At 64.4% G+C, this 15,255-nt stretch overlaps 1 protein-coding gene across 7 annotated transcripts in view; it reads left to right on the top strand.

Moving 5' to 3' along the window:
• CAMK2D (calcium/calmodulin dependent protein kinase II delta) overlaps window positions 1–14,358 on the top strand; it is a 113,551-nt gene extending 99,193 nt beyond the window's left edge. The window contains exons 14-20 of one of the 7 annotated variants that reach the window (XM_036031767.1): window positions 2,344–2,364; window positions 4,124–4,165; window positions 6,598–6,646; window positions 8,583–8,658; window positions 11,568–11,662; window positions 11,945–12,173; window positions 14,019–14,358. In XM_036031767.1, coding sequence (XP_035887660.1) covers window positions 2,344–2,364; window positions 4,124–4,165; window positions 6,598–6,646; window positions 8,583–8,658; window positions 11,568–11,662; window positions 11,945–12,173; window positions 14,019–14,022 — 516 coding nt within the window. In that variant the 3' untranslated portion in view covers window positions 14,023–14,358. Of the gene's footprint in view, window positions 1–2,343; window positions 2,404–4,123; window positions 4,166–6,597; window positions 6,647–8,582; window positions 8,659–11,567; window positions 11,663–11,944; window positions 12,178–14,018 lie in introns of those variants that run through there. The other 6 variants (XM_028520228.2, XM_028520229.2, XM_036031768.1 and 3 more) reach the window with 6 other exon arrangements.
• Window positions 14,359–15,255: the final 897 nt, after the last annotated feature.

Below are 15,255 nucleotides of genomic sequence, written 5' to 3'. Positions count from 1 at the left end.
CTGTGTTTCGTGGGAAGGCACCCTGGAGTGTAACCGTGTGTGTGCATTGTTTCTCCCCCCAGAGCGTTACCTGTGTGTCTCCTTTAATGCCTTCCCCTCTCTCCCAACGGCAGAGGCACACGTTCCTCACGAGCACCTCAGCAGCCTCAGGACTAGTTGCTATTCTAACCTTGGAACCTGACTAGAAGTCAGGTGCTCGGTTCACTTTGACAGTGTGACGCAGGAGATGGTGGGTCCCTTGGGTCCTTGCCCGCGCCCGTCCTTGCCACCTGCCTGCGGGACCGGACTGCCACGCGGCAGCCGCGCCCTGCACCGCCCGTCGCCACCGGCCCTCCTCCCCCCGCTCAGGGCCCGTGTGAACTCCAGGTCACGGGAGAGGTCCGCCTTTTCCCCGCTAGCGACGTGGGAATGCGAGGGCCCTACCGCCCCCGGAGGCGGCCTTCCCTGCGCTGCTCTGTGCCGTTCGGACGCGGAGCCCACGGCTCCTCCGGCACCGGCCGCCACCGGTCCCCTCGGGTGGAGACACGTCCCTGGCGGCTTTCCCGAGGGCAGCGCTGTCCTGAGCTCCGCGCCGTGGTACCCGGAAGCGCAGCCGGCTCTGTTTTTTCTTCCCCGCCTCCGACCGGTGAGGCCAGAAAAGGGGTCCGGGCTGTGTGTTTGGGTGGGGAGAGTGGCCTGCCCACCAGGCTCTCCCGGGAGAGGCCGCACCCCGGAGCCCGTCACACGGGGGTAGGGCAGGGCTCTGGAAGCACAGTGTCCACGTCGCCGTGTGCGCGGGTGTGTGTGTGGGGTGTGTGCGTGCTCACGTGTGCGTGGCTGTGTGTGGAACACGCGCTAAAGGAAAGCAGTTCTTGGCATCCACGTCCTGGGAGAACACAGCTCTTTTGTCTCGACAAATAAAAACACAGAATTCCTCTCTCGTCGTCTGCATCCGCTAGCGTGATGGGTGCCTCGTCTTCACGGCGCGTGTGCACGGTGCCCCGAGACCCTGGGGAGGTCACCCCTCTGACCTCCTGGGGGCGGGGGGCAGCCTGCGCCCCCTCAGATGCTCGCTGTGTGCAGGAATGCTGCACCCGCCCGCCCCTCCGTTGTAGGCTCCGGGCGCTCTGGCTGGGGCTGCAGCACAGATTCTGTGCTCCAGTCCGCACACGCTCACTGAAAGAGCCGTTTCAAACAACCTACCTGCCAAAGACGGAGGGACATTTAGGAGTGTTCCTGTCAGGGGCCCTGAAGTCTTCCGCCTTCTCCTGCGTGTCACCGAGCACAGCGTGACATTGTGCCATCTGGGCACGCAGGTGGGCGGACAGAAAGGCCAAACGTCACGGGCCCACATCAGCCGCTGAGCCCCCTGCCCTCCCCTCGGTGCTGCTTTCAGGGTCGCCCGGGTCTGAGTCAGAGAACAGCCCCCAGAGGGCCACGCGTGCCTTGGGGTGACTGCTTATACTCTTGGGTACTCACTTCTTAGGGCGGGCGCTTTTCTCCGTAAGTCCTTACGCACGTTACACTACAACTGCGGGGCGTGTTCCTTCAGACAGTGCCGGTACGTGAAGAAAAGACCCAGAGAGCGTCGTACCAGACGACGAGCTGGTGGCCACAGCGTAAGCCGCCACGTGTGAGTCTAGATGGTGCCGGCCGCTGCTGTTCGCCCAGACTCGGTCACCCAGGCTCGGTTGTGCGGTCCAGGGGCCGCTGTGTGCAGAGCCTTCTCTGGGCGTTCGCACAGGGGGCTTCCGCCCGGACGGTGGCCTCTTCTGTGAGGCTGGACCAGTGACGCCAGAGCAGGGGCGGCGTCCCCGGTGCGATCTCCAGCAACAGCAGCAGAGCTTTGGCGGGAAACCCAGTGAAGGGTAGTTACTTGCCACCGGAATATGGCAGTGAGGCCCGTTTGCCTATTTATTTTGACGGTGCATTTTTTAAAGGAGACCCAGACGTACCATTTTTGAACAAATTTATAAAGCCTGCATTTCGTCAGAAGACAAAGCTTTTCACTGGATGCCCATTAAGTGAAGGGATGAGGCCCCCCAGAAAGCCGGTCGGGGGGCTGAGCCTCCCGGACAGAGCGCAGGGACGGGCTCCTGGAGGTGGGTGGGTGGGTGGCGCCGGCGGCAGAGGCCCCGCGGAGACTGGGGGCGCGAGGAGAGTGGGGCCCGAGGAGAGTGGGGGCGGCGGGCAGGCCCCTGCCAGGCTGGGGTGCCTCGGGCGCTGCTGCCGGACGGCGCTGCGCGTCTCCCGCCCTCCGCGGCGATCTTTACGTCTGCGTCGGCGTCTCCAGTAGACATACTGCGCGCAGAGTTTGCTGCCAGGGCTTTAAGGTGTCTCTTTCTATTTTCTGCGCACCCACAGATAAACAACAAAGCCAACGTGGTAACTAGCCCCAAAGAAAATGCCCCTCCCCCGGCGCTGGTACAGCTGGACTCCGTAACCTCCCCCCGCGCTTGGCTGCCCTCCGCTCCCCCGCGTGCGCCCTGCGTGGATGCACGGCCCGCACCCTTTCTGTTGGGCCCCGCTTCTTTTCGCTTTGCTCTCTGAGACGTGACAAGCCCATCGTCTCCTTTGCATTCGGAGGCGGCTGTCGGTCGAGCTGCGCGTGTCTGCGCGGGAGGAGGCCGCGCTCCGTCGCTGAGCGCCGCCGCCGGGCTCCCTGCCGCGGCTCTGCATGTGCCTGGACCTGCTGCGAATGCGCTTTGGTGGCTCCCGGCTCCCCTGACGCCGGGGGCGCAGGGCCGGTCGCTGAGCCGGAAGCGCAGACCTTATTCAGAGCCCCCGCCTGCTTGCTGACTGACACGGCTTTGCAAGGCCTGCGGCGAGACGGAGAGCCCCTGGGCCGTCCAGGCCTCCCGTCTGCTGTCTCCCAGGTCAGAGGCCACTGTTTCACGCCAGCCCAGAGGGCGAGACCACGCAGCACAGAGCACCAGCCCCCGGCACCAGAGGGGGCGTCGCGCGGGCGTTGGCACTGGCAGCAGCCGCGCCAGCTTGCCACCTCGGGGCACACTGCTGAGCGTGAGGTGTGGCAGCTAGAGCTCGATGCTCTGAGCCTCGCGTTATTTTCTCCAGAATGCTCCATGTTTGGATTTAGGGTTTCCAGTAATGTGTCTGGCTTCTTACTGTCCTGTGTCCTGATACCATAAATGAATCTGAAAGGCTTGGAGACTATTTCACTTGAGTGACACAGCAGGGCCCACTCAGCATGTCAGCAGGACAGATGGACACGTCAGGACGGCAGGCTATCTCCTGGTCACAGCGCAGATCCCAGGTCCAGCGGGGAGGGAGGAGGGGCCGGCAGGTGGCCAGAGGGTTTCCACAGCCGCACTGGGAAGGGCCTGTGGCTGCCACCGACGCTCAGGCTGCGGCGACCTCCTCCCGACGAGGCCTCGTGGGACGAGAGTCAGCGTGTCACCCAGGGGAGGGAGTGAAGGCTTTTTACGTCACTTGTTGGAGTATCATTTCCCGCTTGGGAATACTTCTTAAACTTTCTGGTAGAAAAAAGTAGGAAGAATAATTCTTTATGGAAAAACATGGCTTTACAAAGAAATCTTCTAGGTGTGCAGTACATCAGTAAAAGCCTGTTTGATACGAGTTGACATGGGACTTAACAGCAAACTGTGTGACCCCGCGAGGACTTGCAGAGCCCTCTAAGTGGACACCTAAATGTCAAGTCCAGTGGCTCTACATTCTCCAAGGGTGCTCATCTGTGTGTGGGTCATGGTGAGACGCCATAATCAGTCCCGAGGACACCACAGCTGGAAAGCCATCTTCGGAGAACCTGAGGCCCCTCAGAGCGCTCTCATCCCTCGTGCCCCTGGCCATGGGCCCCTCGCCCAGGAGCGGGCGGTGCCCGGCGCTGGGCCGTGAAACAGTGGCGCCTCTGCAGGCCCACAGCCTGCAAAGCCGGTCTGTGTGCTGACGGAATAAGGTCTTTGCATGCTGCTCTTGGGCTCTGGGGTCCCCTCGGGGCCCCCCGAGACCGTCGTCTGAGGCCTGCCCATCCTGGCCTCTGCTGTGGGCGCCACGGCTTCCGCTCTGTCCCTGTCGGTCCCGGGGGCTGTTCTCCCTGCTCTGCCCATGCCCGTCGGAACGTTCTCACCATGCAAACTGTTTCTCTCTCTATTTTGTTCTCACTCAGGAGCCCCAAACCACTGTAATCCACAACCCTGACGGAAACAAGGTATGCGGAGAGCACAGCGCGTGCTCTCTCAGGGCCGCACGGCTCCCCGTAGCCAGAGCTCACCGCGTGACCCCGCCACGGGGGCGAACCCCACCCTCGGTCTCGGTCTAGCACCCTCCCCCGTGGGCCCGACTCCCCCTAGAACCGCACCCACGCTCCTTGTGAAACAGGAAGGGTGGCGACCTTTGAGAGCAGTGCAGCGTACCGTTAGCAAGGGCTGGGGGCCACGTCTTCGCGTGGCGGCAGCGTTCTCCGGGGCTGGGCCCCCGGCCCCGCTCTGCCCACGCCTGCCTCTCCCTGTGTCTCACGTGTGTCTCACGTGTGCCCCGCATGAGACGTTAGAGTTTCTGCTGTACCTCCCACTGGCTCCCAAACACCAACCTGGGTTCATAGGTATTTGTTTACTCTGTTGTCATGTTGTTTCCTTTCAATCCGCTGGTGCTGGTGGTGTTTTCGCGGGTTGGCACGCATCTGCAGACAGGAGGGGCGTCTCACTGCTCGTGCGCTGTGCTGCTGCTGGGTGTCGCGCCTTCAGCAGCAGACCCCGAGCTGGCCGTGCTGAGAGCAGCCCAGGGCGCTGCCACACCAGTGTGCACGGCTGCAGGGGAGGGGACACTCCCGAACACGCACCCTGCGTCCACTTAGGTGTGCGCACACGTTACCGTATTTCGGGGGGGGGGGGCCAGTATGTCCTCAGACTTTCACAGACGAGGCCCCTGTCTGCCTCTCCTTCCCGTTGTCGCAGCGTTTCAGGCAGGAGACACAGTGTCTCTGCTGTGACACGTAGTCGGTCAGTGGTAAGGTCATCGGAGTGAAAGGCACAGAGCACTGGTCACAGCCTCTACCAGGAGGCGCCCTGGGTGGTTAGAGTCGCGGCACTTGGGGTGCTCTGAGTCAGCGGCCCCCCACCTTTCGTCTCACGGCACACGTAAGACAAGCACTGAAGTTCTGCCGCCCACCAAAAAATTTTTGTGCCAATCTGACCCAAAAAATAGGGATGATTTTGATTCATTCACCCTAGATGGCTGCTGTTGTGCTGCCCGCTGTCAGGTTTTATGTTTGACGATCTGAAGGAAAGGAGGGTGGGTGCTGCATGTCTTACAAATCCTGTGCACGCCGGTTGGGAATCACTGGGCTCGGCCCCTAAAGACGTGAGCTGGCGAGGAGCCACCCCCAGGAGCACACCCTGCCCCGTGTGCTAGCCAGGCGGCCCGGGCGCACGGCCGGGGACCCTCGGGAGCCGCGGCTCTTCCTGTGGGAGCTGCCGCTGAGGCGCCCGCTGGCGGGAGCCGGTCTGTCCGTAAGTGCCTGTCCACTTCGTCGCGAGCTGGCGTGTGCGCTCTGGGCCGTGTTCCGTGCATGGAGACCCTGGTCTTGTGTGGAGGGAGACTCCGGGCACACGTGTGGTCTGTTCGTGGGGTTCAAACACTCGGCGGGACAGGGACAACTCAACTGCTTTTCTGAGCGTTGAGTCTCCGGAAGGACACTGACTGGCGTCTGCATCGTTCTGCAAAGCCTGTTCTTTGTCGCTGAGCACACAGTTACTGATTGGAAGACTGTTTCCAACTTTTTGTCTCTAGCGTTCAATCATTCAAAGTAGAAAATTGTGCCTCATGAATGTTAACAGAATTTCATTGCTAGAAAATACATCACTAGTGGAAGAGTTCATCAGACCCATTTCCAGGAGCGAGTCTGGGTGCTGCTGGTGACAGAGCCCTCCCAGGTGTGCACCCTGACCTTGCAGTGGTCGTCCGAGGGGGCCCCCTGCCTTCCTGTCGAGGGGACGGGTTTCTGATCGGCCGTTCTGACTCGGAAATGAGTGAAAAGCCCTGATTGTCTGTGAAAGTGAAGGACTCCTTAAAACCTCGCTGTGCTGCTCACAGACGCAGGCATCCTGTGTCTCAGCCCCTCGCCTCCCTGCTTCCCCCGGGGCCGCCCTGGGCCCGGCTTCCCCTCTGTGCGGAGCAGAGCCTCGGGCGGCCTCGGGGAACCAGAGGGCCCTCCCCCAGAGAAGGGGCCGTTGGCTGCTCCGAGAGAGAGTGCAGACCGTGCTCTTTGGGGGCTCCAGCACTCTCAGCTCCTAGAGGCGGCGGTTTCTCCTGAGTACACGGACACGCACACCCTCCGGCGCCCTGTCACCAGCACGCCCTCAGGCCGCGCTCCAGCGGAGCTGCACCTGCAGTCCCCCGGGGCTGCGCTGCTTCGGGGCTCGGGCAGCCAGAGCCGCCGCCACCCCCCCACCCCACCCCGTGTCTGCAGCACGTGGCCCTTGTCTCTGGCAGAGCCATGGGGACTCGGCCCCCTGCATGTCAGTGTGCACACGGCCTGCTGAGGAGTTCTGCATGATGTGAGCATCACACGCCAGATTTGTAAGAACAGAAAGGGCCACGCCGTTCCTGGTTCGTCACTGACAGTGTGTTTCCTCTCGGCAGGAGTCCACGGAGAGCTCCAACACCACGATCGAGGACGAGGACGTGAAAGGTGCGTGAGGCCGCCGGCTCCCCGCGTGTCGGGGAGGCGTGCTCATGTCGGGCCACTCCCACACTGAGGGACCGGGCCCCTGTGACACTCGGCGGATTTCCTTGCTCGTGCTGTGTTGGTGTTTTGATTTTACATATGGGTTTCGTTGGGGTTTTTTCACACGACATTCTCTCCTGCGTTAAAACTACAGACGGGGGTGGGGGGGCGGGGGGGCGGTGGTCAGGCACACTGTGACTTGAAATCACTGGTGGCAGTTTGGACGCATCACACCAGCTTGTCGCTGCGTCTGTCCGAAGGGGCGGCCAGTATATGTTGCAAAAAGCTCAACAGCCGTTTCAGTTGTCGTCTGTTGTGCAGCCTGGACCCTCGGCAGGTGCCTCCGTGGGCCCAGGTCACAGGGAGCTCGGGGTGCGATGCTCTGCTGGCGTCGTCATGGTCACGGCTGGTCTGTCCCAGACCCACCGGGCTCCTGGGGAAGCCGGTTAGCCGGTGGCCCCTCCAGCAGCCGGGCTCTTCCCCGCACGGGGCTCTGTGGAAAAGAAGCCAGGTCACAGGAGACTCTTCGCCCCCGGGGGTCCTGCTGCTGCTCTGAGGCGGGCAGGAGCCATGGGGCCTCTCAGGAAGCGTGGCCATAGCCCTGCCGCCCGGCCTGGTCGCCCTCCCCGGTGGTTGGCATCTAGCGGGTGCTCCCCAGGGCGCACCTGGCCCCAGGCGCTGAAGTCCCTGGGGCGCACTTGGCCCCGGGCACTGAAGGCAAGAGACGGTCCAGTCCCGGTCAGGTGCGTGAGCGTCCTGCGGTGAAGCAGGAGCCTGTGAGGCCGGCAGTCCCCCTGGACGCCAGGGCCCACGCGCCACGTGCCGCCCGGAGGGGCAGGCCCTGGGGCTGACGGGCGCCTGTGTGCAGCAGGTTGGGGTGGAGAGAGGCGGGGCGCCGTGGGGGGGCCTGCACTGTCTGTGGACGGGAGTGGTGGGAGACCGTGGGGCCGGCGGGAAGGAGGCTGTGCTGGCTGTGGGCGGGCGGTGGGTGACCACCCGGGTGACCGCCAGTGACTTGAGAAAGTATCCCAGGGTTCTTCAGACAAAGTTCAGTGACCTGTAACTTTAAAAGTATTTCATCCATCAATTTCATCAATGAGAGAACAGCACTCTGAAATCAAGAACAGGTTATGGATGTCAACTGACGAAATTGACAGAGTTACTTAGCACTCACTTGACTAAACACGTCCGGTAAGACTGTTGCGAGCGTGCGAAGAAAGAACGCATGTCCTGCCCACCTGGAGCTTCTGCGCTGGGGAGGAAGGCGGGCTGCACCGCGAGCGCAGTTGGCGGGCAGGTTAAGCAGGCGGTCCCTCGGCTGAATGCAGCAGCGGCCGGGGCCACAGCCTCTCGCGGCTGCCGAGTGGGCGGGCCGCAGGGCGAGCGCGTGGGCGGTGTAGCCGGAGAGGAGGGCACCCCGCCGGTGGGCCCTGAGCCGAGGCGGCGACAGTGGCTGCGGTGTGGGCTGGGATGGGGCTCGGCCGTGCACCCAGCTGCACGGACGGTTCCCTGGAGGCCGCTGAGCCGTGCGGGGTGGGCGTCCTCTCGGGGAGCCGGTGGGGTGTGCAGTGGGAAGTGCGACACTTAGATGCACAGAGTTGGTGCCGCGGGGATCGGCACTGAAGAACCACGGAGCCCGGGCCTGCGGGCGGCTGGCCTCCGGCACGCAGCAGCACCGTGGGCCTCTGAGACACACGTTGCCCTGGGGTCCTCGGCCGGCCCCGGGTGGTGCGGGTCCCACGGGCTCAGGAAGCTGTGAGCACGAGGAGGTGGAGGGGCAGCGGCCGCTCCCACGGGGGCCGGCTGAGACGCCCCCCACCCCCGTCAGGGGAGTGTCGTTGCCTGATGTTGTTCCTGGCTGTGTCCTCTGCCCGCACCAACTCTGTGCCTTTGCCTTCAGCCCGGAAGCAGGAGATCATCAAAGTCACCGAGCAGCTGATCGAAGCCATCAACAACGGGGACTTCGAAGCGTACACGTGAGTACTCACCCGTGACCCTGCCCCGAGCCCGTGGCGGTGTTTCCACGGGAACGCCTCCTCTGCTTCCTGGGGTTCGTGTGTGTGTGTTTGGCCCTGGGCCTGATGTGTCAGCGGGAGCTTTATTTCAAGATATGAAGGACTTAAGGGCCCCAGGACAAAATACATGTATTCGAGATGTCAGCGAGCTGGGGGCCTGTGGGCAGGACTGGGGCTGGCTTCTCAGTGCACAGCAGTGTGACCACCATGCCTCTGTGCAGAGACGGGGGCAGGAAGCCCCCAGAGAGGACACGCCCACTCAGGACTGTCCTCGATGTGCTGCTGGGCTGCAGGGGGGCGAGGGTACAGCGTCCCGTGGGCGGCGGGGGCACCTCCTGTCTGCACGCTGTGGCTCGGGCGCAGATGGAGTCGGGCTCAGCCTCCCTGTGCCCGCCGCTGGCCCCCGGAGCAAAGGCTGGGAGTGCAGGGGGTGGGGCTGGCCTCTGAGCTTCAGGGCGGAGGATGGGGCATCGCAGGGAGAAGCCAGGGTGGCGAGGCCGCCCGTGGAAAGGAGGCTGGGAGAGGAACGGCCGGCCGGAGACGGTGCGGGGCACTCAGGAGCCCGTGCCTGTGCAAGGACCCCCCGCTGGGAAGTGGGGGGCGGGGCGAGGAGCACGTCATGGGGGTCCTGTGGCTTCCGCCCTCTAACTCCACTGGCCGAGATGCAGTGTGGCCGTGAGCTCTGCGTCCGCACCTCGGACAGAGGGTGAGCAGAGGCGACGCTCCTGTCGGGACACTTGGAAACGACGCCTGAGTCACGGTCGCTGTGAGGGAGGGAAAGGGGAAACAGACGGCGCCTTTGGGAGAACAGTCGGGGTTTCTACCTGCTGCTTTCCGCGTTTTGAGAAGAAGGGATCGCCTCCACCCTCAGCCACAAACAGCCACGGTGGAACGCGGCCGAGGGAAGCGGTGCGCCGCCGAGCCGAGCGCAGGACCGCCCCTCGGGTCAGAGCCGCACGGGCGGGCGCGAGGGTCCGCGGCGTCGGCGGTGGGCCCGGCTGTGAGGTGCCCCTGGCCGCGTCGCTGGCGTGGCTCTGTCGCACCAGACGACTCTCCAGGCTCAGGAGCAGGGCTTTCCTTTAAAGCTCCGTCCGCAGAGGCGTCCCCGAGGGGCGGCACGGGCGCGGTCTGGTGGTGGTGGTGGCCGTGCTCTCACGTAGCCCAAAGGGGAGTGTTTCCAGTGGCGCAGTCCCCTGGGACTCCCTCAGCTCACCGACTCCCCGGCCTGTGGTCTGGCCCGATGGTGTCCAGCCCGCCCGGGGAGCCCCCTGGGCAGGGGCCGGGCAGCTCTGCCAGTGCCCGGTCCCGAGACCCTGCTCAGAGCAGGCGCGCCCACAGGCCGCGTGCGTCCTCGGGACCCGCCTCTCGGGGCGGAGCCTGTCACGGGATGGGGATGCGCGTGCGCGACAAGAGCCCGCGAACGGGTTTTGCCATATACTGCCTCCTGGCGGTCAGGCGGAAGGCTGCACCTAGCCCGGCCGTTCTCCGGGGGCTGGTGCGGACGTGGGCCGGGAAGACTGTTCTCGGTGCAGCACGCGACAGCCAGCGCCGCGTTTGCCGAGGAGCCCCGGCCCGCAGGGGCGGCGCTGCCGCCGCAGGGTCGCCGTTTTCCCAGCTCGCCCCCTGGAAGGAGGTTGTGTGTATTTGACCTTGAGCTTGAAAATAGCGGCCCCAGAAGGTCTGAGGCGAAGTTTAAAGCCCCCTCCCACCCCCAACGCCCCTGGGAGGCTTTCTTTCCCACACAGAGTAGCCACTGTGACTTCTTGTTTTAAAAGTACGTTCTACTTTCAAAGCGTTTTACAAAAACCTCGGTCCCGTGTTCTGAGTTCGCCGTTTGAAAACTGTTTCTGTTGAACAGCTGAAAAGTTCTCCCTCTCGAAGAGGGGGTTTCCACACGGGGCTCAGAGGCAGACCCGGCGGAGTGGAGCCCTCCGTCCGCACTCGTCCTCCGCTCCGTGGGCCTCCCACTCTGCCAGCCCGGGGTCCCGTCCCTGCTCCGGGGGTCCCGTCCCTGTCCCGAGGGGCCGCCCAGTGTCCTCGAGGGCTCCACGCTGGCCCAGGGCTGCGCGCGCGCGCACACGCCCACACACGCCGGGGACGGCCCGCGAAGACCCAGCGACGCCCCTTCCTTTCCCGGACCCCGCCTCCCGTTCGGGTCTCCTGGTTCGCAAGCTGCTGCGTTTAGCTCTAGAACAGGGTCAGTTGCCGTGTTACAGTCGTTTGTTCCCGAGAACACCCACACAAAACGGGTGTTCAACGAGCCTTTGCTGAGTGCACGTGTACAGAGAAAACCATCGGCTCTCTCTGTAGACGTATTTAAAACGGTGCATTTCTTTGTTTAATCCTGTTTTCGGGATTAAAAAGAAAACTCATGTGCATCTGAACTGTTTGCTAATTTTGTTTTAAAAGTTAAACTTCCGCCACAAGGCAGTTGAGTGTGCGGCCGTCGCCAGGAAGTGCAGGACGTGCGCGCCCCCTGGCCGGCTGAGGCGCGGCCGTGGTCCCGGCTGTGGAGGTGCCGGCAGTCCCCCCGCAAGTGCTGGGTGTCGGGCCCGGTCGGCTGTGCGGGGTCTGGAGAGGGCCTGGGCTTGGGCTTGGGCAGCGTCTAAAAACTGATGAGCTTCAGCTGAGAGCGGGATGAACCCGGGAGGGCCCAGGGCGCCCGCCGCGGCGGTAACAGCGCAGTTGTCCGGAAAATGCCGGTTCAGGGTCCGCCCCTCCGCCCACCTCGCCAAGGCCCGCGATAGAAGTTGTATGTTTCTCATGCTTTTTAGAGACTGTTTTCCTCGCTGAATGTCAGACAAGCCGGAATGGATGCATGTGAACAATCCATTCACTCTCTTATTGATCATATTTGGTTTTTCCCACAGAAAAATCTGTGACCCAGGCCTTACTGCTTTCGAACCTGAGGCTTTGGGCAATTTAGTGGAAGGAATGGACTTCCACCGATTCTACTTTGAAAATGGTATGTGTACTCCAAATTTAATAACGTGCCTTTTCTACATGCTCCTTGAATTTCTCCCCAGTTTGCTTATCCTTTGGCTCCTTGACGCAGTGAGGATTTGTAGTATTTGAAACAAAAGCATTGTTGGGGTTAAAGGCGTCAGTGTGTGTTGAAACAACACCTGATTTTGCGGGAAGAGCCGTGTCGGCTGAGCACACCCCGGGGAGGGCGCGGTGGGGGCTGCAGACGAGCTGGGGGGGTGGGGGGGGTGCTGTGTCGACCCTGCTGCCCTGCTCCCCGCAGCCCTGTCCAAGAGCAGCAAGCCGGTGCACACCATCATCCTGAACCCCCACGTGCACCTGGTGGGCGAGGACGCCGCCTGCATCGCCTACGTGCGGCTCACCCAGTACCTGGACGGCGGCGGCCTGCCCCGGACCATGCAGTCCGAGGAGACCCGCGTGTGGCACCGCCGGGACGGCAAGTGGCAGAACGTGCACTTCCATCGCTCGGGGTCGCCCACGGTGCCCACCAAGTAGGTGTCCCCTCGGCCCGCGCACAGCGCCCGGCCACCCTGGCGGGAGCAGACGCCCAGAGTGGCCCATGGTTCTCTGGGCAGCCCCCCCGCCGGCCCCCTGTGGGCTGAAGCCACCGAGAGCGGCGAGTGGCTCTAGACGGGATCTCTCGGCCCGAGGGGAGCGGCTGGGGGGGTGGGGCGCGGGGCAGAGCGCGTGCAGCCGTGCGGAGGCGTGGCTCGTGGGCGCCGTGGACCCCAGAGCAGCTCCCAAACGATGAGGCAGACGGAGGCGGGGGGGCAGGCCAGGCCAGGGACAGGCTGGGAGGCACGGCGCCCGGTGTGGGGTCCTGGCCCCACTGCCGGGGGGGGGGGGGGGGCGGGGTCCCTGGGGCCGCAGCTGATGAGGAACAAGAGGGTGGTTCTCTCGGGGCAGGTGTGGCCCCTGCTGCTCCCACCCTGGTTTCCTCACCAGGCTCGCCCCTTGACATCTGGGGTGGGGGCAGCGAAGGTCCCACAGTGGCCCTTCAGCTCACTCCAGAGAGCTGCCCAGGCCGCCCAGCTCCGTGGCCTCAACGACCCACACAGACTGAGAGCTGGACCTGTGGCAGGTGCGCCCCCAGGAAGAAACAAGAGGTTGAAATTCAGTCTAAAACAATAGCTGAGCACGTGCATGAGAGGCAGCAGGAACACAATCCTGAAGACCCCGTCCTGTGTGTTGGCCACCCCAGGGAGGCGCAGGACAGGTGGCCTGTTAATGCAGCCAGGTGGCGGCCCCACAGCACCCGCAGGTCCCTGGGGTGCAGCCCCCTGCACGCAGCCCCCGTGCCACGGAGGCTGAGCGGGGCTTCTCCCGTCCCTGGGCCCCCCGTGTGTCCAGTGGGCCCACCTCCCTGTGTCCCTGGTGGCAGCGACGGCCTGCCAGTGAGCACCTTTCTGGGGCAGGAACCTGTTTCTCCGAGGTCCTGGGAGCGGCACCCTGTCCGTGGTGCCTGGGGTCGGGGCGGGGGGTGGGGCGACTGGGGAGCTGTGTGCTGTTTCTCTCCCCCTCGAGGGTGTTTCCTCCACCTCACAGTCACTGGGAACCAGGACGGGTCTTGAACCCCCGGCACCCTTGCATGAGCTCCAGGCTGACGAGGTGCCATCAGCAGTGTGGCTGTCCCCGCACGGGCTCCCGGCAGCCCCGGGCTCCCAGCCGCAGCGCTCAGGCTGCACGGGCGTCCCTGCTGTGCGGCCGCCAGGACATGCAGGCAACTCTGGCCGTCCAGGCCTCGCTGGGGCCGGGCCCTGGGGCTCCCCTGCATCCTCCCATCCCGACACGCTCTGGCCAAGGCCGGCCTGTCCCTTCATCTGCCCGAAATCTCCAGCTCCCCAGTGGGCAGCTACAGAGGACAGCTGAGTGCTGACCGTGGTCAGATGCACGCCCGTGCCGTTGCTGGTCTGCTGCTTCCCCAGGCAGGAGGCTCAGGGCTGTGTGGCTCTGTTGTGAGCCTCCCCGCCAGGGCTCCACGGGGTCAGGGCACCTGGAGCTACGGGTGAGGACAGGCGCTCGGGCTGACCTTGAGCTGTGTCCACTGTGAACTTGCTGGTGGACTTTACGAGTCTGTGGCTCCCACGTGTGGTCGGGCTCACAGCCACCCTGTGATTGAAGCCTGGCCCCGGCCCGTTGGCAGCTCAGCGCTGGGGGGACGCGGGCCCCTGTGTCCCCGCCGTCTCCCTTCAACACGGCGTTTGCCTGTCGGCGGTCGCCGGCTGAGTGCGCCCAGGTGTTCGCACCCCGAGTTCTGCCAGCTTGCGAGGCCGCAGCCGGGCTCAGCAGTGGCTGCTCCGTCTAACCCGTGTCTCCGTCCGCCCCTTTGTCCGCAGCTGAGCGTCCGCAGTGCCACGCCGGCGTCGTGTCTCCGGGCCCCTGGACACCCCTGCCTGCCTGCTCGCGTGCGTGAGGCGTGGGGGCTGGACGTGGGGCCTGCGGGACACGCGTGTCGCCTCGCCGCCACCCTCCCGCCCGCGTCCACGCCTCGCCGCGGGCGCCGTGCAGACCGCAGGGGCCGCCCGGACCCCGCCCTCCAGCCTGCTCGTCGCTTCTGTCGATGCCAAGATTGGACAGACCCCCACGGCTGTTCTCACGGGGACGGCTTGTAAGGAAAATGTAAATTTTTAAAAACTCTTCGCTGCTGATCTGTGTTGGCTTGTTTGACAACAAGGGCAGCGGCACGTCCTGTGCCCCGGCGAGACCCCGGCTAAGGTGGGGCTCTGCCTGAACGCGCCGCTGCTGGCCCACGGGGCGCACTGGGGGCACCGTCCCCCGACGGGGTGGGGGCGGCCCCCAGAGTCCCGTCGTTCTGGTCAGACCGCAGCGGGAAGCCCCCGTCACGCCCCTGCTGGTCACTGGCGGGGCGCTGTCTCCGCGCTGGGGGACGAGTCGTGGGACTCAGTCGTGGGACTGAGTCCTGTGTTTCTCGAGTCTGCTGCTTCCCCGTCTCACCCCGTCCTCCTCTGGCTTCCCCCCATGCTCCTCTCCGCCTCCTCTCCACGGCGGGGAGCGGGGAGGGTGCAGTTTGCACAGCGAAGGCAGAACAAGGGCTCGGGCCCCCAGCAGCTCCGCTGGGACGGCACAGGCTGTCCCGGTGGGGCTCCAGCTGGCACACGGAGACCCCAGGGGGGACCCAGGCAGCAGGGGCGGGGCACCTCCCCGTGGCTGCTGTCGGAAGTCAGAGAGGCCACGAGCGCTTCCACTCTCATCCGTGTTTGCACCCGACTGTCGTGACGTGTGCTTCTCAGCATCTCTGCCTGTCCGAGCGACACCACGCCCCTGCACGGAGTTAGGGTTCCCCAGCCCCACGGGTGACGGGGGCGCCGGGCTCTGTGTCTCACCCCTCGTCACTCGGGGTCCGCGCACCCTGGACGCCCCGCAGCACACGGGCCCCTCCACGCGGCCCCGCCCTCCCGCAGAGACGAACCCGCGGCCCTGCCCCCCCCCAGCTCCTGCGTTCACGGCGCCTCCCCCCGGTACCCTTGCTAGTGGCTGTGTGGTAGACGGACTGACGCTTTCCTGGTAATTACTACATGATTTAAGACAATATATATTTAAACTAAACATACA

The sequence above is a fragment of the Phyllostomus discolor genome, chromosome 8 (assembly GCF_004126475.2).
Source record: "Phyllostomus discolor isolate MPI-MPIP mPhyDis1 chromosome 8, mPhyDis1.pri.v3, whole genome shotgun sequence".
Lineage (NCBI taxonomy): Eukaryota > Metazoa > Chordata > Mammalia > Chiroptera > Phyllostomidae > Phyllostomus > Phyllostomus discolor.
This window is presented reverse-complemented; position numbering and strand designations above follow the sequence as displayed.